At 40.6% G+C, this 24,172-nt stretch overlaps 1 protein-coding gene and 1 pseudogene across 2 annotated transcripts in view; both read right to left on the bottom strand.

Moving 5' to 3' along the window:
* Positions 1 to 15,051, bottom strand: part of LOC110524163 (AT-rich interactive domain-containing protein 3A) — a 42,413-nt gene extending 27,362 nt beyond the window's left edge. For both annotated transcript variants that reach the window (XM_021603549.3, XM_090235379.1), the window contains exons 1-2: positions 14,591 to 15,051; positions 231 to 943 (exon numbers count right to left, since the gene is read on the bottom strand). In XM_021603549.3, coding sequence (XP_021459224.3) covers positions 231 to 571 — 341 coding nt within the window. In that variant the 5' untranslated portion in view covers positions 572 to 943; positions 14,591 to 15,051. The remainder of the gene's footprint in view (positions 1 to 230; positions 944 to 14,590) is intronic.
* On the bottom strand, positions 573 to 23,991 carry LOC110522978 (R3H domain-containing protein 4-like; annotated as a pseudogene).
* Positions 23,992 to 24,172: the final 181 nt, after the last annotated feature.

The raw sequence follows: 24,172 nt of genomic DNA, 5'->3' as shown, positions 1-24,172 counted from the left end.
AATGGAAAGCTAGCTAACACACCATTGAAACTTTAAAAAGGTGTTGCATTATATAGGCTAAATGGTAAAGATTGAGGAAATGTGTATGAAACGCTCACCCATTACAAGTGAACAAAGACCAGACAAAACCCTAGACCAGAGCAAAGCACCAGAGCACCAGAGCAAAGCAAGTCAGACATTCAAGGTGAAATGAAGACAACAGGGTAGAAGAATGAGGCAGTCCTACTCACATCTGCTCCTCTTCCACAGAGTCCATCATATCCTTGTACTGCTCCTCTCCTTCCTCATCCTCGTCATCCTCCTCCTGTCCCTTAATGCTGCGCTCTGAAGTGGGGCTGTCTGAGGCCCTCTGCAGCCCTGCCGCCACTGCTCTCATGGCTGCCAGCGCCGCCATCTGGGCGTGCTCCGTCTCGGGGGCAGGGCTTCCCATCAGCTCGTCCCCAATGCGGGCGGAGGTACATCCATGACCCTGCAGAGCGCCACCCTGCTGCAGCTGTTGCTGCTCCAGTTCCATCAGCAACTTGGCCCTCTGCTGCCTGTGAAGATTCTCCATCACGGCTTGAAGCTTCATCTCAAGGGAAAGTGATGCACCAGTCAGTGGTCTCCTTCCCCTCCCCCTGAACAGCTCCAGTCACAGGGGCCGGTGTGGGCTGCCACCTCTCTAAGTCCTGATGCTGAGGGGCTGGATAGAAGGCCTGACCAACTAACTCAGCGGCTGCAGAGCTCTTTTGACGGGTAGGTTCTTGAAGAGTGGGAAGGGTGCGAGACATACACTCGGACACTGTCCACAGCTCCCGAGCCGGAAGACTCTTGTGCCGTTTCTCAGTGCAGGGAAGGTCAGTGAAGTCTCACCACTTAGCAGAGTCCATGTGAGTGCTGTACTTAAGAACTAGTGGCTGAAGATCTCTCTATGTGGACTTCACCGGAAGGGATTTACCAGGGCCTGTGGGAAAGAGACAAACACATGTGAGACAAAGCACCAGCCACTGCTTCAACATTTTGAAGGGGGGCATAACCAAGTTTATTTTGCCTAGTGGTGCGCTCTGTTGAGTATTGGCCACCAGTCGAACAATCATTATAAAATCGTATCATTAAAGATGTGGTATTTTTGTTTTAAAGTAACGTTATACTATGCTATTATATTCGGTTCTGTTATGTTGAATACGGTCATTATGTGATCTTTCAGACATTGATTCAGCTTTCTTAAATGAGCACCATTCGCCAGAGTAGTCTGTTCTCTGGGTAGCCGAACGAGTAGAGACGGTGTGCAAAGTAAAGAATCCTGCACATGCGCAGAAGCTTCTGACCTTTAGCTGTCGGGAAGAGGGGTCTAGAGAAGTTGGATCCGCAGCCACTCAGTTTCTTTTAAAACGACAGGGTCTGACTGTATTAGGGTTGACAATTTTCTCTTAAATCACCCATAACTCTCCTTGTGACAGGGATGAATGGAGGAAGGGAAATTGAATACAAGCTTAACAAAAAATGTAAACTAGCCTATCTCTCTATGGGTAACAGGCTCAACGGGTTATGCTCATCAGCTTTTACACTATAATTGAGTGTTTTACCAACATTTACACACACAATGGCTGAAGGACATAAAATGCACCCTATTCATGGTAGGACATATTTTTGGTCAGAAATTCAAATATAAGGGGGAAATCCATGATACAGCCCCGATTTGCATGACCAGTACGTAATTTGTCCAATAAACATTACTCAGTATTTTCTAGGATGACTAAGATCTATTTGTACTTTACTCAAATGACTCACATGGACAGCAATTCATAGTGAGACATACCAGATTTGGCTCCTACAGTGCCTTCAGAAAGTATTCATACCCCTTGACTTACTCCACATTTAGTTTTGTTACAGCCTGAATTCAAAATGGATTCAATATGATTTTTTTTCTCGCCCATCTACAACCAATACCCCATAATGACAAAGTGAAAATATGTTTTTATAAATTGCTTTACATTTATTGAAAAGTAAATACAGAAATGTCTCATTTACATAAGTATTCACACCCCTGAGTCAATACATGTTAGAATCCCCTTTGGCAGCGAAAGAGTCTTTCTGTGTAAGAGCTTTTCACACCTGGATTGTGCAACATTTGCCCATATTTTTATTTTTCAAAATGATTCTGTTAAATTGGTCATTGATCATTGCTAGACAATCATTTTCAGGTCTTTCCATAGATTTTCAAGTAGATTTAAGTCAAAAACTGTAACTCGGACATATTCACTGTCTTCCTGGTAACCATCAAATGTGGAAAAAGTCAAGGGGGGTGTGAATACTTTCTGAAGGCACTGTAGTTGCTTCTATGGTCTACATTTTGATTGAACAAGGCCTAGGTCACATCTAGGTCAGAACAAAGATAAGCTTTACACATGTTGCTCTAGAAACAAGAGCACACACTGACAGGGATATGAAGACAGATTCTCCAAGCAGGTGTTGAACAGACTAGGTTGCCTCTGGAATGACACCCTGGCCAATGCCCTGTACTGCACTGCTTTGGACCACAGGCCTATGACTCCAGTCATGATAGTGTTCACGATGAATGTGCTTCTCTTACTCATTAAAACAATATGCTGCTTTCATATTGGATTCACTGTATTTTGCCTGTAAATGTTTTTTTGACCAATGCTTATGTGACTCCCTTACAAACAGGCCCATTTTATACCACTTTCTTGCCTGCATACTCATTTTATACCTCCCATGACCATGCTGGGATGCCGGGGAGGAGTGGTAGTAGTGGTGTGCAGATGTGGGTGGGCGTCTATTTTAATAAATCCATTGAATATACACCATCCATTATTCATTTGTTTAGGCCGGTCCTAAGAAACATAAGACTAATAAACTGTATTTTCAAAATAATGAAATGGCATGGTTTGATTTGAACTCTTCTACACCCAAACTGATTAAATCAATAGTTCATTATTTTGTTCATTAAAACAGACAAGACACACCTACCCCGATCACAGTCAACACACATGTCTTGTAGTAAGAACATAATGGAATATAACAGAATAAAATACAAATAATATTTTTCCCGACTGAAAATAATAGGAATTATATTTTCAAAAGCTGTCTTGTGTTCATATTTCACGACCTCCGTTGGCTTTTGGAGTTGCCTATACGCGATCGGGCAAAATAGTAGGCCTACACTTGATTTGGGCTACATTATTGCATGCTAAATGTTTCTGATCAGTGATAGATGAGCAAACGAATAGATGAGCTATACCACCTCCACTTGTTTACCGAAATGATTACTAGGTCGTTAAGCAGAAATCAAAAAGTTTTGGCTTTGATCCCGGCAATACCTTTCAGATATAAGGAAAGGGCAGAAAAGAAAGTTGGCGGTATGGTAAAGTTGGCAGAAAAACGTCTTAGTATGAATGGGATAATAAAGTGACTAAAACAGCACTGGCAAACCTCTTTGTCCCTTCTATGGGCTTGTGTGTCAGGAGACAAGAAATAAACACCAGATGAACAGTTGTATTAGCAGAGGTGAGAGACATTCAATATCGATTCACGCAACATTATTTTCTGGCACAGAGGGCAACTGTGTCACTGCAGTTGTTGGATCCAAAAGAGTAACAATAGAACATCATACAATACATGGCCAAAAGTATGTAGACATGCTCGTCGAACATCTCATGCCAAAATCATGGGCATTAATAAGGAGTTGGTCCTCCTTTTTCTACTATAACAGGCTCCACTCTTCTGCGAAGGCTTTTCACTAGATGTTGGAACATTGCTGCGGGGACTTGCTTCCATTCAGCCACGAGCATTAGTGAAGTCAGGTGCTAATGTTGGGGGATTAGGCCTGGCTTGCAGTCAGCGTTCCAATTTATCCAAAAGGGGTTTGATGGGGTTGAGGTCAGGGCTCTGTGCAGGCCAGTCAAGTTCTTCCACAACGATCTCGACAAACCGTTTCAGATTTACCTTCACTGGAACTAAGGGGCCAAGCTCAAACCATTATTCCTCTTCCACCAAACTCTACAGTTGGCACTAAGCATTGGGGCAGGTAGTGTTCTGTATCTGACAAACCCAGATTAGTCCGTCGGACTGCCAGATGGTGAAGCGTGATTCATCACTCTAGAGAACGCGTTTCCACTGCTCCAGAGTCCAATGGCGGTGACCTTTACACCACTCCAACCGACGCATGGCATTGCGCATGGTGATCTTAGGCTTGTGTGCGACTGCTCGGCCATACTTTTGGCCATATAGCGTATCATATTGTATCAAGTTCTATAGCACTATGGTAACAAGTATCTTGTCTGTTTATTGCAACCATTAAACTAGACTAGGGGTTACAGACCAAAACTGTGTTGCTATTACATTCTAAACATACATGTTAAAATCATCAACAGTCAAATGCATTGACCATAATTATTTATCTTACGCCAATTTGCAGCCCCCAATGTTTCACAATACAGTTTCATAAGCCAGTGGTTAAGTCCAATTCAAAACTGACTGCTTCACGACTGAGTGGTTCTCTAAAATTTTGCACAAAATGTGCTTCCTTATATTTGGAAATATTCCATTACAGAGACACACCATAGTAGAACAGCAAACTGCTTTCAAGGTCTTTGCTGTTCCTGATTAAAATACATTGAATTGTGGGAGGTGTTAGTGGTTTCTCTGCTTCAAATGCCTTTTTTGGTGGCCAACATCTTTGATTTCCCACAGACATGGCAAGATAGAGTGAGGACTGTATGTTAGATCATTCATTCATCATTCTGATTGTCAATAGGGAACGTTGAAGCGCTGCATCACATTCACCACCATTATATAAATAACTTTGGGACTATGTCAATGATTCGTGTGATTGCATAATAATGCCATTATCATTCATCTTTGTTATGCAAAATGGATGTAGGCGTGGTCAGCCTTCTGGTGCAAACAAGTTATTTTGCGTCACAGGTGGTGAATGGCTAGGGCAAACTGAGTAACTTCAGTATACTGCTCTACACAACACACAATGTGAACCACAACCTTGAGTCAATCACAGTATCATTGCAACCTATTGAAATGTATTTTGGCTTCAAACTACAGCAATGGACACCCATAAGTGATCTGACCATAGGGTTATTGTTAGAGGCTAGATGAAACAGGATGAGGGGGGGGAACTGCCACGAAGCCAACCGGGTAGACAGCCGGTTTAAAAGAAGGATAAGGGACGAATGATGAGAGCTATTGGGTTAATCCTCTGGTTACCTACTGGCACAGAGACTGAGGGAGGGGTGAGGGTGGAAGATTGTGAGGTCTGAACAAACAGGACAAAGAGATAAGGAAAGCGCTAAGGGTCTAATTCCAACGTGATAAAGGGTCTCTGCCACCTCACATAAAGCGTGCTCTAATATTCAACTATAGTCTCCTAAAGAACGCATGAGACAGTACAGAGCACTAAAATTGTGCATTGTTAACATTTGTAATTTGCAGTGTATATTTAACCGGCAAGCTGGTATTGGACAGAAAAGCACTAGTTGAGTTTGGAAGTGTGTAGGGATCTCTCCAACATATTCTGAGACTACAGACCACATCTTGACATCTCCTTTTTTGCTTAGAATAAAGGTGGAGGCCTTTTGCAGACCAGATAACCACCATAAAACACAAGGTCCATTTCTAAAACCTGGTCAATAGTGCTGGTCTTGATTACTGGTATGTGGTATTCTGTCACATTCCTCCAGGTATTACCTCTGGAGAGAATAACACTGCTTCTATTGAGCCCATTACACTAACAACAAGATCATTCAGGAAGTGTCACCCGCACTTTCCACCAACCTCTTCCACAATACATTCAGCATGGGGCTCAAATCTCAAATCTGATTAGCAAAGCCAGCCATTAAATTATGTTGGTCAAATTTCAGAATAATCGTAATCCAATGATCTCCTTATTATTAAAGTTTAGAGGAATTTTGGGGGAGTTTTCAATCAAACACACAAATTCAGCCATTTTGAAAATGCTGACACAGGTAGTAACCTACTGACTATTCACTTCAATATTGTCCTGATGGAATGAAACTGCAAACCAGTTTTTATTCATTTTTCAGAGCAAAAGCATGGTCAATCACTGGGACTGAAAATACATGAAGGATGGATGGATTGATTGACTATTGCCTGTGCTCATCTCTGAATGATAGGCTAACACTAGGCTAGCAACAAGGCTAGCAACAACCCTGCTATCAAGAGCAGCATTGTACTCTCCATTGAGCCATGGGGGGGAAATAGTGTGACGTGGAAGTCAACATACGATTGGCGCAGTCAGGATTTCAGTTGAGACTAGGGCTGTGGTGATCACAACATTTTGTCAGCCGGTGATTGTCAAACAAATAACTGTCGGTGTCATGGTAACTTACATTAACACATTTAGCATCTCCTGGATTCCACACAGATGCAGACCTTTAAGAACATCTGCATTTTTAAAAAGTCGAATAAATGGTTAACAAAGAAATAGGTATTCCTATATGCTTAATTTAGAGTTATGCAACTTTAGTTCTACAAACGTTGGGCTATAGATTTAGATTTTTACTTTCGAGCCCCTAAACAACAATGCAGTTAAAAAAAATACAGATAAGAACAAGAAATAAAAGTAACAAGTAATTAAAGAGCAGCAGTAAAATAACAATAACAAGACTATATACATGGGGGTACCGGTACAGAGTCAATGTGCGGGGCACCGGTTCGTTGAGGTAATAAACTCAGCAAAAAAAGAAACGTCCTCTCACTGTCACCTGCGTTTATTTTCAGTAAACCTAACATGTAAATATTTGAATGACCATAACAAGACTCAAAAACTGAGACATAAACTGAACAAGTTCCACAGGCATGTGACTAACAGAAATGGAATAATGTGTCCGTGAACAAAGGGGGGGGGGGATTAAAATCAAAAGTAACAGTCAGTAAGTATCTGGTGTGCCACCAGCTGCATTAAGTACTGCAGTGTATCTCCTCCTCATGGACTGCACCAGATTTGCCAGTTCTTGCTGTGAGATGTTACCCCACTCTTCCACCAATGGCCCTAACCCTCACCCTCCGATCCAACAGGTCCCAGACGTGCTCAATGGGATTGAGATCCGGGCTCTTCTCTGGCCATGGCAGAACACTGACATTCCTGTCCTGCAGGAAATCATGCACAGAACAAGCAGTATGGCTGGTGGAATTGTCATGCTGGAGGGTCATGTCAGGATGAGCCTACAGGAAGGGTACCACATGAGGAAGGAGTATGTCTTCACCTGTAACGCACAGCATTGATATTGCCTGCAATGACAACAAGCTCAGTCTGATGATGCTGTGACACACCGCCTCAGACAATGACAGACCCTCCACCTCCAAATCGATCCTGCTCCAGAGTACAGGTCTCGGTGTAACGCTCATTCTTTCAACGATAAACGCAAATCCGACCATCACACTTGGTGAGACATAATCGAGATTCGTAAATGAAGAGCACTTTTTGCCAGTCCTGTCTGGTCCAGCGATGGTGGGTTTGTGCCCATAGGCAACGTTACCAGTGTTGTCTGGTGAGGACTTGCCTTACAACAGGCCTACAAGCCCTCAGTCCAGCCTCTCTCAGCCTATTGCGGACAGTCTGAGCACTGATGGAGGGATTGTGCGTTCCTGGTGTAACTCGGGCAGTTGTTGTTGCCATCCTGTACCTGTCCCGTAGGTGTGATGTTCGGCTGTACCGATCCTGTGCAGATGATCAATCAGCTGTCCGTCCGGTCTGTAGCGCCGTCTTAGGCGTCTCACAGTACGGACATTGCAATTTAATGCCCTGGCCACATCTGCAGTCCTCATGCCTCCTTGCCTAAGGCACGTTCACGCAGATGAGCAGGGACCCTGGGCATCTTTCTTCTGGTGTTTTTCAGAGTCAGTAGAAAGGCCTCTTTAGTGTCCTAAGTCTTCATAACTGTAACCTTAATTGCCTACCGTCTGTAAGCTGTTAAGACACTAACGACAGTTCCACAGGTGCATGATCATTAATTATTTATGGTTCATTGAACAAACATGGGAAACCATGTTTAAACCCTTTACAATGAAGATGTGTGAAGTTATCTGGATTTTTACGAATTATCTTTGAAAGACAGGGTCCTGAAATAGGGCCGTTTCTTTTTTTGCTGAGTTCATGTACATGAAGGTAGAGATATTAAAGTGACTATGCAGAGAGAGTAGCAGCGGTCAGCGGTGTAAGAGAGGTGGGGCAATGCAAATCGTCTGGGTAGCCATTTAACTAGGTGTTCAGGAGTTTTATGGCTTGACTTGGTGCTCTGGTACCGCTTGCTGTGCGGTAGCAGAGAGAACAGTCTATGACTCGGGTGGCTGGAGTATTTGACAATTCTTAGGGCCTTCCTCTGACACCGCCTGGTATAGAGGTCCTGGATGGCAGGAAGCTTGGCCCCAGTGATGTACTGGGCAGTTCGCACTACCCTCTGTAGTGCATTGCGGTCGGAGACCAAGCAGTTGCCATACCAGGCAGTGATGCAACCAGTCAGGATGCTCTTGATGGTGCAGCTGTAAAACCTTTTGAGGATCCGAGGACCCATGCCAAATCTTTTCAGTCTCCTGAGGGGGGATAGGTTTTGTCGTGCCCTCTTCTTGGTGTACATGGACCATGTTAGTTTGTAGGTGATGTGGACACCAAGAAACTTGAAGCTCTCAACCTGCTCCACTGCAGCCCCGTCGATGAGAATGGAGGGAGAGGTTGTTGATAAACTATTATGTTATTTCTTCACATTATCAGCGCAGTAATGCACACATGGCAGTAGGCTATAAGCGTGAATGTTCCATTAGCAGGAAAACACCATTCTCAAAAGTGACCACAAATGCGGTTATGCATGTAATGCTTTTATCATAAAGGTACATTTTTATGGTGAAAATGATCTCCCCCAAACTTGAATCTCACGCACTGCTTATGTATGCCAGCTAGGCTTTACACCCCTTGTAAAGCGGCATAATGTGCTTCATTTTATGAAGTTATTTGGCCACTTTAGTTGTGATACAAATCTTATCAAAACATATAGGCCTATGGGCTAGGCTACATAAGGTGTGCGACTATGATGGAGGAAAAGTTGCAACAAAAATAAGGCAGTTTCTTATGCTGGGCATTATTCACAATAGTCACTCATCAGACTATTCTTGATTTAATCTTGTCTTTACATATACTAAATGATATGTGTGCGATTCATTTTCAATACGGTCATTTTTAATACGGTCATCGCAACAGCACCAATTGAGACTATACGTTCCAGATTGACCACGTTGAACATGCAGAAGAGTAAACCAGCCAAGTACTTCCAATATAAAAGCTAAAAATCAGAGAATAAGGTTGCTGTAATTGGAAAGTCATCAACAACTTTAATAAAGTAACTAATTCAGTTTGAAAGGTTCTCTCTACTGCAGCACCAGCAATGGCCATTACAGTTTTGCTAGTGCTCAGTTCTCTAGGTTCTGACACCAGCACTCTGGCTTCTGAATCAATGGTGATCTTAGTATATCAGATCTCCCACGTAACAAACAACTAAACCTTGCACAGCTGTTGCAACTGTAAGACTACTCTTGTATAGGATGAATGACACACACATAGATGTTATATGACCTCTGAAAGGAAATTCTGCCTGTCGATACAGTTAGCTCTCTCTTGTGGATATTGGCCTTTCACTGCCCATTAGCCATTATCATGGTTCCCTGTTTGCATATAACATTGATAATGTCTGATGCTATTAATTCCTTTAAAAAGCACCATTATTTATATTATTTCCCGGAGAGTTCAGAAACAGCCCTAGAAATGCATTTCCTAGATAAGACGCAGTGAGACTCATTTCCATGTTCACTCTTTAAGTGACACAGGAAAATAATTCTCCCTAAGGACTGAGCTGAAGAGGAGGTACTTAATATGCGTATGAAGTGTATCTACATTGAAACACAAATGCCCCAAACTGGATTAACTAGTTGATTCATACAATTGCAGGGAGGCCATAGTCACCACTTCTGCCCAACACCCTGTCTTGAACTTACTCATTGTTACTAGCAAGCTACCACCCAGTACTCTACCCTGCACCGTAAGAGACTGCTCCCCTATGTACTGTACATAGTCATTTAACACTGGTACCTTTAATCATGTTTACATACTGTTTTACCCACTTTATATGCATATACTGTATTCCAGTCATCCTATATAACTGCTGTACATACCTTTCATATTCAGTATATATTTACATTCTCACACACACACACACACACACACACACACACACACACACACACACACACACACACACACACACACACCTGACATTGCTTGTTCTGATATTTCTTTGTATTTTTGGGATTTGTGTGTATTGTTAGGTATTCTGCACTATTGGAGCTAGAAACTTAAGCATTTCGCTGCACCTGCGATAACAGTACACAATGTGTACACGGCCAATCAAATTTGATTCAATTTAATCTTGTACAATCCAGCCATTGTCTGGGTAAGTGAGGAGCGATAGGCAGGAAACAGATCTTTGGCATGGATTCCTAATCTAGTCTGGTGAAAAAAATGACACGTACATGTGGGCTACATGACACATGCTGTGTGCCTGTGTATGCAAAACATGCAACCGACTCGGGAGCCCAGTTGGGAAACTATAGTTATCCAGTAGCTTGTCTTGATTTTATTCTGGGGGCAAGTTGCCAACTTGCTCATTCATCACACATGCAAATAAACTCCTAGATGGACACGTGCGAAGCTCTATGTTGGTCTCAAGGCAGATACCTGTAAGGATAGTCCTGGATGATTGCACTGGCAGTTGTCCACGCAAAATGTATATCAATGTTATAGGTGGACAAATAACATGGCTCTTCCCACAGAAAGATTCTTACCCAAGCTTCATTCCACCTACATTACGTCACTATCAGTCTTCCGGGATTCCCCCATGGCTTGAACCCAAAGAGTGAAGTAGTGATTTTCTTTTCCTTTTTTTTGTCAGGAGAAACACAGAAACGGCTTGTGTGCCAGAAGGACACTTTGATATGTGGGTTTTGGCAAAGGAACAGCTGAAAAACGAGCCAACTCACTACACTTCCCCCTTAAAAGGCAGGGAAACTACAGTAGTGGAGTAAAGAGGCATTTTGGGTTTGTGTGGTCACTGAGCAGCAGTAATAGAAAACGACATACGATATTACAATTATAGAAGACAACAGATGTCAATTGACATTTTATTGCAACAAATATATCTGAGCAACAACAGGACGATGACAGTACAAAAGTATGGTCACTACAAATAAAGCACTCAGTTCAAACATACAGTATTTGACAGTTGAAGATTTATCCTCCTTTTAAAACAAATTCTCAATTCATTGACCTTTGTGGTTACTGTTCACTGATACTATAGACTTATTCAAATTGCTTACTTGTCTGTTATGAATATGTCTGGCAAATATCACAAGATGTATGTAATACGGCCAAACTAAATGTGTATTTAGAGGACGGTCATCCTTTGTGACATGAAGTCACTTGAAAGCAATTACACTGTAGATGTAAGATTGGATAGTAACTATATTTCACCCATGTCATTTCTATCATAACTATAGCTGATATAAACTGAGCTACATTGAGATATAAACGTGTCTATAAAAACATACATTTCAACAGCAAACATTTGTCTTCTTCATATGTTGCCAGTGTGTTCATAAACAACGAAGCTGTTAGGTGAGTCTGTATTTTCACTGCACCTAGGAAAAGGAGACATTCACACAAGGCTATAGCAGAGAACTATTGGACGGATGTTAAGCTCATAGCTTAGAAACACGATAGCTCAGTTCAAATTGGTTTTAGCTACTGTAATGTATCGACAAGGATGAAGATGCTGTCACTGTTCTACAAATTGCCCTTGTTTGATTACTTTTTAATTTTTTTAAAATAAAATGACTGCTGATTGAATTCCAGATGCAACAACAGGATTAGTGTCGTGTTAGTGGAAATAGTGAATAATTCTGTTATAACACTGAATTTATATTGAGGATTCAAGACACAATGTGCAGAATCTCGTTTTTTATAGAATATCTGACATATTCTGTAAAACATAACTAAGTATAATTCCATTAAACAAGAGTATGAAGATCTCCAATAGTTTTTTTCACACAAAAGAAAACAAGAAATAAAAAGGGAGGGACCAGGAATATTTTCCACAAAAGGAAAAAAAAAATCAGCTGACTCCCCGGCTTCCTAGAAAAATGACATTATCTCTAGACTACCACCATGTACAAATCATATGATAGATGTTACATGTCCAACCAAAAGTACTTGTTTGTTTTCCGGTTCACTATCTCAGTTACAGTTTTCACTTTGATGGAACTACAAAAGCGCTTCCTTAGTGAGCCCAGTTTGCGCTCTGAACACATTCTAAACAATTTCTTGGCCACAACATGTCCAACTGTAACAGAAATTACGCCTTGACAAGGCATGTTATTCATTAGACTGCCTTCATTATGCAAAGACATTGGGCCTTTAAGATCTGAGCTTGATCGCCCACCATACATTTCTAATCCAAAAGAGGTCCAATCACTGAGCAAATCCCCCTTTTCTTAACGAGGACTCATTGCAAGCTAATATGGAGAATAGCCCGCCATTGGAAAAGGAATATGTATGGGATGCTGCGTTACAGTAGGCTATAAATATGGAAAGGTACAAAGTGAGCAACTATGGTTTCATAATTTGGCATGCTGTCCACACAGATTTCAAGTAGAGATACTACCTTGGCTGGGTATGATAGTGAGATAAAATACTGTTTTGATTGTTATTTGTCAGGCTAACATGAATAAAATAAATCAAACAAACAACAACATTGCATGTGTGTTTGTGTGTGTGTGTTTTCTGGACTCTTTTTTCCCAAGAGTATAATGTACGTCAGCCTCTGTATACACACAATGATTGAAAGTCTTAGCAAGTTCGTCCAGAGTTTAACCCTGGTTAGTCATCTCCAATGAAATCATGAATGCCATGCTTACAGCTCACCCAAGGGACATTTTTGTCACACACTTAAAAGAGACTTGTGATGAGTCTTTCTCACAACCTTCACGGGCCAGAATCAATGTATTACCAAATTGGAACCATAGACACAGGCACCTTATGTCATGATGTAGTAACAGTCAAAGAGATGACATTTGATTGTTGCAGACTTCATTTCCTTCCATACTGCTAGACCCAAACACCCTTTTTTTTGGAGCACTTGCGTAAGACACTTCCTATCCCCTGGCTTTGCTCTACTTGTTCAAATTTGCCATCTCAACATACAAGTTGGGCTGTCTAAACAAATATAGACATATACATGAATATACCACACATATATACATTATGCACTATAGTTGATACACATGCATTAGAAATGTACGAAGCAGGGATGGCTTGTGCAAATGAATATTGGGGTAAGACTGCTTGTGTATTAAAACTCTTAGAAAAAGGAGTTCCAAAGGGGGTTTTCAGCTGTCTCCACCTGGTTCCAGGTAGAACACTTTGGGTTTCATGTAGAACCCTCTGTGGAAAGGGTTCTACATGGAGCTGAAATGGTTTCTTTCTGCTTGGAACCAAAAGGGTTCTACCTGGAACCACAAATTGTTATTCAAAGGGTTCTCCGATGGGGACAGCGGAAGAAACCTTGTAGGTTCTAAATAGCACATTTTCCCTAAGAGTGTAGTGTTTCCCCCTCACCATTCATCTAAATGTAAATGCTGCAACTTTTATGGGTCTACAAAAAGTCAATTCAATTCAAAAACAGGCCAGCAGTGCTGAAAAGGCCCAATTGATTCAAATCAAATCAAATCAAATCAAATCCAATTGATTCTATGCTATATCATGTAATTTACCTGATAAATATAATAGGCCCGTTGGTTTTTATATTCATAACTTTCATGAAAGTTTTTTTGTTTTCTATTTAACTTGGCTTCAGGCCAGTTGTAAATACAGCTACCATATCTGTTTCCAACTTCCCCATTCGCCAAACTGAGTGGCGCGCGGTCTAAGGCACTGCATTGCAGTGCTAGAGGCGTCACTACATACCCGGGGTCAATCCCGGGCTGTATCACAACCGTCCGTGATCGGGAGTCCCATAGGGCAGCACACAATTGGTCCAGCGTTGTCTGGGTTAGGGGAAGGTTTGGCCGATGTAGGCCGACGTTGTAAATAAGAATTTGTTCTTAACTGACTTGCCTAGTTAAATAAAGGTTAAATAGCACATTTGCCATATTAGAAAGTATATTAAATAATTATTTGCAAATGCAAAATGAACCCAAACTCTGGATAACTGCAGTTGAAAAGGCTTCACAGAAACATATTGATCACAGATGGATTCCATAATAATAACTGAAGCTTTTATATCATAACGATCATTTAATTACTTGGCACGTCGCCACATATCGAAAAGGGAATGTACTGCACACATGGCAGCATACGTATACGAATACATTAGACTGTATCCGATTAGTCAAGTTAAATCAGACATGATATATATTTTTTTAAACAGACAGAATAAGACTGGCGCTTATTTGTATAAATCCAAATCAAATCGAATATGTGAGCCACAATAAGAGAGAGAGAGAAAAAAAAACTTACCAAATCAGCTTCCGTTTTGTTTTTGCACTCGGAACAAATATTCCTGATTTCCCCAGAATCTACGGTGTTCTGGTGGTTATTGATTGTACATTTCATATATAGTAGTAAACTGATATCAATTGATTGTGATATTTCTATTCCGTTGTATACATATTATTCGATATCAACGTATGGCTTTGATTCAGAGGTTACATTGTATCTTTGCCTAATCCAAGGCGTGCTCACGGTCGTAGAGTCAAATCATTGGTTGACAAACAGCAATCGGATGCAAATTCCTAACCTCTGAATCAGAGGGGGCCAACCTACCCCAATACAAAGGGAATGTCGGCAAGTGTAATATATATGTGCTGTCAATGTGAGGGAAATAATTGCATTATAAACCGACTTTATACGTTTCATGTTGTTGAAATAACTAAGAGATGTTGAAACGTGTGCGCGTTCTATAATTCGAGGAATGCGTTAACAATTTTCTGCTTAAGCACACCTCGGCGTAGTCATGGTTGGAAACTTGGCAGATTGTCCCTTGAAATTATAATGATGACTACCTAACCCATGAAGAGCTTTTGGCGACGTTCCCTTAGATGGTGATCATTTTAACCCTACAGCGGGTAGGTGGGTGGTGTCTACTGTATGCTTAATATATAGCACAAGAAGTAAACAGACCGAATGAAGAGTTAAGTCCACGCCTCTTAATTATCGCTTAGACATTTAACTTATTCCTTACCAAATTTACCATGTGAATTTTCTTGGGAAATAAACGTCAATTATTTCTTTATTATAATATCATTAATAATGATTATTATATTAACTATTATTAATGCATAACAATTAATAAGATAAATCTAGCGTTTCTTCAGAGTTAGACTACTTGTCCTATAAAGGGGTTATGCATTTCAATCACCCAGCAAAGGTTAGCTACAATACAGCTACACTATTTGTAATTATAAATACCAATTACTAAACCGAAGATAACTGCTTGAGCTCTAATACATACATTTAAATGATTGTATCATTAATTAATGTATCAAATTACTACTACTCTCCTTTAATTAATTAAAGAGTCAATAACAGTACAATAATGGTCAAACTACTGACCATAGCAAGAATTAGTTGAGGTCGCCTATTCTTGCCCAGACTGCAATCCTGATAAGATTTGGCTACTCATTTAAACAAATGTGATACTTGAGCAGAATTGCATTTCTGATTTAAGCAGCGTAATGTGTTGATGTCATTTATACTTTTAAATCAGGTTCGGTTCCATATATGTTTTTTTCTTGCCATTGAAGGTGATATAATGAAGAATGTAGACCTTTGGCACAAATTGTATACATTTGTAAAAATCTTTGGTTTGCAGGTCTGTTTCACTAGTGAAGGCCTACTATATTTTATAGTCAAATATAGTCAAATGTCAGTTTTAACAATGCTGAAGTGAGACAGGACTTAAAGGGGCAGTTGCTACATCTATTTGTTTTACTTATGTATTAATTATGTACCCATTAATTCTTGAAGGATATAGTTCATCTTTCGTACCCCATCAAAACCCAAAATAAAGCTTGTTTTACTCCATGTTTGTAAACAAAGTAAATGTAAACAAACCCCAAATAGCCTCAAAACATGGTTAAAACGATATATTTGATATAATGGATGGTCATTCCATGAATCCATGGCTCGGTCTATGAATTTGAGAGTGGTTACATTTCTGCAGCCTCATCCCTCAACGTTTAACTGAAACAGGGGCGCGGTGTATGCTTTGTTATTGTTCTAACTGCTGATTGCTGTTTTAAGTCAACTTTCAGCAGAAGTATTTGAATTGAAGCATCATTTCATTCTTATCAGTATCAACAATTTACCTATAAGACATTTTGTGTCAGTTAACAAATAAACTAAAATAATTTATTGAAGTTTACTGAGGAAAACTTAAGGTTCTTCTAACACATGAAAGATTGTTTAAAAAAAATAATTCTAAGACATTAACGTGAACTATGCAGAAATCTCTGTTTCCTGGTTACAAAAATTCTAATAGTTTGCCTAGTTTCGGTTTATGTGACAAAACAAGCAAGTACAGTGTAGAGAAATATTGTAATATCTAAACTGCTGTGAAATTCTTTTCCAAAACCAAAAATATTGTATTTTCAGCTGTTTGAAGCTGGTGTACAAAACCAAAAATAAAAAGATGCAAAAACTAAACTTTAAAACAGCAAGCATAGAAATAGCACACACAGAAATAGCACACATAAAACAGATATATCCCCTCTTTGACTTGCTTTTAATGAGAATGTCAGACTTATAACTCAAATTCCTACGTGAATTTTGTCGGGTCCCCCAAAAAGTGACATATTTACAGCTTTACCAACATCATGCATTACTAACATCATGCTGCCATCTAGTGGATAGATTCATGAATCATGGCAACTCTCAAAATAGAATACACTGTCTTGCAAGCAATTTACTGTAGCAGAACTCTTGACAGCGTTAGCAAAACAACTGAAATGATCACTAACAAAACATTGTGTCATTTACCATGCACCATGCTAAATGTGTGATTTATGTTCACACTGCTAACAGGAGGGAATACTGCCAGCAATTGCCCAACTAACGGGCGTGACTGTGCACCAGGCATATGCACAGACAGGAGTCAACCTGTGCCGAGCACATACCCATTTGCCCTCCGACTTGCAAAATGCCCGTTTGGGTGGCGGTAAAATAAGACATTTTTTGTATAAAGTTGTATCATTGTTGTCCTGAACCATCAAGTGTGTTTAGCTAGCTAGCTAGTTTAAATATCAACAGTACTGCCACAGCAGCGTAACATTTGATCATCAATATTCGGTCTGATTGGCTGCTACGCACAGCAGAAAGTCAAAAAGGAGTGGCAGCATCAAAGACCCTTGCTCCGACCCAACTCCATCCCTTCCTCAGTCTACAGGAGCCACACAGGTAGTCTAGCCTCTAACTAACCAACGTATAAAACGTAGTATGGTTTAAGTACAAAAATAAATGAACATTAAGTTAAACATACATCCTGAGTTTGTGCTTTCTTTCCCAATTTTCTGAAACTTTGACACAATCAAAGATACACGGTAAAAGCCCACTTTAGAAGTTGCAGCAGATATTTCATAAAATCATCTTTGGATGCAAGATCTATTGACCAATTGCACATACACTTTTTTTTTGTTTAGTTCAGGTTTGTAATTGGTTAAACATGTTCAGACTTTCACATTGTGGTACCCAACTCACAGAAAAGTAATGTTTTGCCAGAGGTATTGCATTCTTGTGGGCTTTTCCTCACATTTGAAGCAGAATTACATTCTACATTTCCTGTTATGTAATCAACTATTTTAATTACTTTTTGAAATGACGTTTTAAGTGTCCTTCAATCATGTTTTCTATACTGAATCCCTGCCAATCACTGAAACTCATGACTTATGGTAGGGAGTCTCTCTGCTCCATCATACTGCTCTGTCTTACTACCCTCTGTCCATTTCATATTACAAATGCTAAATTATATTTTAAGTTGTTCCTGAAATACTGCTTGAATCAATGATTAAATAATCACCTCATTTAAGAGTCATTGAACACTTGAATTAACATTTATTGCAATTGTCTATTCAGACATGGCTATCAGCACTCTTTTCCAGTAAGGATTACACAGCCAATTGCTTAGAAATAGGAGAAAAGTTTACATTTACAAGCTACACCACTATATTACGAATGTTGATTCTTTTCCTAAACATGTACTGTCTTTACTTAAGATATATACACAACTGTTCAAAAGTTTGGGGTCACTTAGAAATGTCCTTGTTTTTGAAAGAAAAGCACATTTTTTTGTCCATTAAAATAACACTAAATTGATCCGAAATACAGTGTAGACATTGTTAATGTTGTAAATGACTATTGTAGCTGGAAACGGCAGATTTTTAATGGAATATCTACATAGGCGTACAGAGGCACATTATCAGCAACCATCACTCATGTGTTCCAATGGCACGTTGTGTTAGCTAATCCAAGTTGATCATTTTAAAAGGCTAATTGATCATTAGAAAACCCTTTTGCAATTATGGTAGCACAGCTGAAACTGTTGTTCTGATTAAAGAAGCAATAACACTGGCCTTCTTTAGACTAGTTGAGTATCTGGAGCATCAGCATTTGTGGGTTCGATTACAGGATCAAAATGGCCAGAAACAAATAACTTTCTTTTGAAACTCGTCAGTCTATTCTTGTTCTGAGAAATGAAGGCTATTCCTTTTGAGAAATTGCCAAGAAACTGAAGATCTTGTACAACGCTGTGTACTACTCCCTTCACAGAACAGCACAGACTAGCACAGACTATCAGGTATCAAGGTAAGACCCAGATGCAGACCGTGTCGAAGTACCAATGTTTATTACAGCAACAAGGGCAAAGGTACAGGATGGTAGACAGGCTCAGGTCAGGCAGAGTTCGGCAATCCAGAGGTGGGGCAAAGGTGCAGGATGGCAGGCAGGCTCAGAGTCAGGCAGAGTGGTAAGGCGGGGTATAGGGTCAGGACAGGCAAGGGTCAAAAACTAGGAGGACGAGAAAAGAGACTGGGTTAAAGCAGAAGCTGACACAAACACTGGTTTGCTTGACAAACAAGATGAACTGGCAACAGACAAACAGAGAACGCATGTATAAATACACAGGGGAAGATGGGCGACACCTGAAGGGGGTGGAGACAATCACAAAGACCGGTGAAACAGATCAGGGTGTGACACAAACTGGCTCTAACCAAAATAGAAAGAGGAGTGGGAGGCCCGGTGCACAACTGAGCAAGAGGGCAAGTACATTAGTGTCTAGTTTGAGAAAAAGATGCCTCACAAGTCCTCAGCTGGCAGCTTAATTAAATTGTACCCGCAAAACACCAGTCTCAACGTCAGCAGCCAAGAGGCGACTCCGGGATGCTTGCCTTCTAGGCAGAGTTGCAAAGAAAAAGCCATTCCTCAGACTGGCCAATAAAAATAAAATATTAAGATGGGCAAAAGAACAGACACTGGACAGAGGATCTCTGCCTAGAAGGCCAGCATCCCGGAGTCGCCTCTTCACTGTTGACGTTGAGATTGGTGTTTTGCTGGTACTATTTAAGGAAGCTAGCAGTTGAGGACTTGTGAGGCTTCTGTTTCTAGAACTAGACACACTAATGTACTTGTCCTCTTGCTCGGTTGTGTACCGGGGCCTCCCACTCCTCTTTCTATTCTAGTTAGAGCCAGTTTGCGCTGTTCTGTGAAGGGAGTAGTACACAGCGTTGTACGAGATATTCCGTTTTTTGGACATTTCTCGCATGGAATAGCCTTCATTTCTCACAAAAAGAATAGACTACCGAGTTCCAAAATAAAGTTCTTTGTTTCTGGCCATTTGAGCCTGTAATCAAACCCACAAATGTTGATACTCCAGATACTCAACTAGTCTAAAGAAGGACAGTTTTATTGCTTCTTTAAATCAGAACAACAGTTTTCAGCTGTGCTAACAATTGCAAAAGGGTTTTCTAATGATCAATTAGCCTTTTAAAATGATACATTTGGATTAACACAACATGCCATTGGAACACAGGAGTGATGGTTGCTGATAATGGGCCTCTGTACACCTATGTAGATATTCCATTAAATCAGCCATTTCCAGCTGCAATAGTCGTTTACAACATTAAATGTCTACACTGCATTTCTTATCAATTTCATGTTATTTTAATGGGCAAAATTTGCTTTGCTTTCAAAAATAAGGACATTTCTAAGTGACCCCAATCTTTAAACAGTAGTGTAATACAGTACCAATCAAAAGTTTGGACACCTGCTCATTACTGGGTTTTTCTTTATTTTTACTATTTTCTACATTATAGAATAATAGTGAAGACATAACAACTATGAAATAACATATGGAATCATGTAGTAACCAAAAAAAGTGTTAAACAAATCAAAATATATTTTATATTTGAGATCCTTTAAAGTAGCCACTCTTTGCCTTGACAGCTTTGCACACTCTTGGTATACTCTCAACCAGCTTCATGAGATAGTCATCTGGAATACATTTCAATTAACAGGTGTGCCTTGTTAAAAGTTCATTTGTGGAATTTCTTTCCTTCCTCCTTAATGCATTTGAGCCAATCAGTTGTTGTCACGTTCTGACCATCGTTCGTGTGTGTTTTCCTTGTTTTAGTGTTGGTCAGGATGTGAGCTGGGTGGGCATTCTGTTGTTTGTCTGGTTTGTCTATTTCTATGTTTGGCCTGATATGGTTCTCAATCAGAGGCAGGTGTTAGACATTGTCTCTGATTGGGAACCATATTTAGGTAGCCTGTTTGGTGTTGGGTTTTGTGGGTGATTGTTCCTGTCTCTGTGTTTTGTTGTCACCAGATAGGCTGTTAGGTTGTCTCACGTTTATTGTTTTGTTAGTTTGTTCATGTTCAGTTTCTTCCTTAAAAAACATGAATAACAACCACGCTGCATTTTGGTCCGACTCTACTTCACCCAAAGAAAACCGTTACAGTTGTGTTGTGACAAGGTAGGGGTGATATACAGAAGACAGCCATATTTGGTAAAAGACCAAGTCCATTTTATGACAAGAACAGCTCAAATAAGCAAAGAGAAATTACATTCCAGAATTACTCGAACACATGAAAGTCAGCAGTAGCCTCTCAAAGCTAAATTAATAAATCAATAACATCCTTCCATCTCATTTGTCTGGAAATGAGTTAATTGGGTCATTTCCCACAGTATCTATGCAAGTCCAGTCTTTCGCCAAGATGGACGTCTACATTTTCACCTCGGAAAATCTTCAGAGGGAAAAAGTACCTGCTTCCAAGGTTGGTGGCGTAAACAGAGTGAGGTTGAGCACCAAAGAAACTGAGAATGTTCTCTTCCAAGTACCTCAAGTGTACCCTAAACCAATGTGAGCGAGGGAAGTAAAAGTGTCTATGGCTAGGTTTCCATCCAATTGGTGACAAATTTTCATGTGAATCTTCTAAAATCTGTATTAAAAACAATACAGGGATTTTCTCACGAGAGGTATGTTTCCATCAAACTGACATGTTGAGGATAAAAGGATGTGCTGATGACGTAGTGCACGTAAACATAAAAATAAATGTGCATTAAGATCCCATGTAACAAATAAAACAATAGTTAAATGGGTTTCTAACTCTACTGATGATTTTGTCACAAAAATGGTTGCGATAAATTGAAAACTTGCCCATTCTGGTTTTGGCACATGCTCTCTAGACAAGAGTTTGCTGTTAAAGTGGGCAGGTTAGGCTTATTTGTTGACATATGGATAGGAGCAAGATCATTTTATTTGATAATTGGCAGCCAAGCACTGATCATCATGTCACCAGCATTCAATAGCCTATACTTGATATTTAGCCTATTGTAAATTTGCATTATCACCGTGCACTTAACCACCATGTGAAGTTCATAATTGTCACGCCCTGATTCACTTGTGGTTGTCTCCACCCCCTTCAGGTGTTGCCCATCTTCCCCACTTATCCTCTGTGTATTTATACCTGTGTTCTCCGTCTGTTGCCAGTTTGTCTTGTTTGTCAAGCTTACCAATGTTTGTCCTGTCAGCTCCTATCTTTTCCCAGCCTCTCTTTTTCTCGTCCTCCTGTTTTTTGACCCATGCCTGACCCTGACTGCCGTTCTGTACCTTTGCTCCACTTCTGGATTACTGAACTATGCCTGACGCTTTGCCTGCCGTCCGTGACCTTTGCTCCTACTCTGGATTATCGACCCCTGCCTGCCTTGACCTGTCATTTGCCTGTCCCTGTTGTTACAATAAACATTGTTACTTCACACAATCTGCACTTGGGTCTTACCTTGATACCTGATAATAATAACTTATTTCACCAGCCTATAAACATTTCATGCTTTTCCACGTTGTGTTGGTAGGCCTACAACGTAACAGCCTATCATCGCATAACTTTACATTTACATCGATATGATGGTTATTATATCAATATTTGCGCATCAAGGCATTTCCACCACCATTTCTCGATTCATTTTATGGACTCCATGTCGAATGAACAGTGTCAACATTTATGAATTTGAATCGACATTTCCTGTTTCCATCAGCCCTGTCATTGTTTTTTTTATGAGTCAGGTAATTCATCTGCATGAAATGGTTTGATGGAAATCTGGTTAGTATGTGTCGATGATGACACGTGTCACTAGCATGACTAACAGTGTCCCTATATTTGGTTAAAACACCTCAAACCAAAACATAGGCTTGGTAATTAACTTTCTTTAAAAAGTTAATTTCGTGATACCCAATTGACAGTTACGATCTTGTCTCGTCGCTGCAACTCCCCAACAGACTCGGGATAGGCAACGGTCAAGAGCCATGGGTCCTCCGAAACATGACCCGCCAAGCAGCACTGCTTCTTGACACACTGCTCGCTTAACCCGGAAGCCAGCCGCACCAATGTGTCGGCGGAAACGGACAACAGAAGTTAGCTTGCAAGCGCCTGGCCCACCACAAGGTGTCGCTAGTGCATGATGAGCAAAGGAAATCCCCCCGGCCAAACCCTCCCCTAACCCGGACTCCCAGTCACGGCCGGCTGTGACACAGGTAATGAACTTTCAACAGCTTAACACTACAAGCTTGTTAGGGGAGTGTATGTTGTGGTGTGGCAGGCATTGACCCTGGGCTCTCACCCTCTCTCTGGTCCTTGAGGAGCTTGTTGCAGTTGTTCCTCTTGGCCTCTTCCAGAAGGGCTTGCAGCTTCTCCTGCTCCTATCCAGAGCGGTTCATGAAGTCATTCCATTGCTGGGAGAGAGAGACAACAATGAGCTACATCTTACCCTTTCAAGTTAGGGGCATTTCGGGAAGAAATGTAGTTAGGGGTAGTAGTGGTAAAACATTCACTTGCAACAAGCAAGGCTTTTGAAAGATGTTGGGACCAGTAGAAGCCTACATCCACGTAGTTGCCATTGGTGCAGACCACAGTGAAGTTTGAAGGGAGGGCAGTCACTGCATACCTCTGCCTCATCTTTGGAGCACTCATTTCTATCAAGACGATTGGCAAGGTAGCAACCTTTTTATTTTTGGACAGAGGAAAAGAATAGGCATCGTTAAATGATGTTGATAAAATGCTGTGTGGCTAATGACTATGACTAATGGATGTGTTCAGACATGCTGCAATCAAGCTAGTGGGTATTGAGAAGATGCTTGTTCAGCACAAATTATATCTGTAGCAACCCAACATCTGCAGCAGAGTGAGAACTTACTGTTCTCTTGCCGCCTTTGGTTCTTCTTGCCTTTGGCTCTGGGTGTGAGGTCAGAGTTGCATATGGCCTGGTTGATGAAAAACTGTTTCTTCTTGGTCAAAGACACACATTTGGCGGGGGAGTTGGGCAGAGAGCTGCATTTGCGCTCCTCTATCAAGCTGGGGAAAATAGAGAGCATTAAGTTTGAGGACTGATGCATTTGGAGGTGACCTCTTCACAAAATATTGACTTGTTCCTGTGTAGCTAGTTACTTCTAAATTGCCTTACTATTGAATAAAGTAGTATACCATATTTCTATAACTATACTGAGCATAGAATAGGTTACAAAATGACACACCACCATAAAATGGGGGTCAGTG

Source organism: Oncorhynchus mykiss, chromosome 5 (assembly GCF_057628025.1).
Source record: "Oncorhynchus mykiss isolate SJ-2025 chromosome 5, ASM5762802v1, whole genome shotgun sequence".
NCBI lineage: Eukaryota > Metazoa > Chordata > Actinopteri > Salmoniformes > Salmonidae > Oncorhynchus > Oncorhynchus mykiss.
Note: the sequence above shows the minus strand (reverse complement) of the source record. Positions and strands in the feature narration are given on the sequence as shown.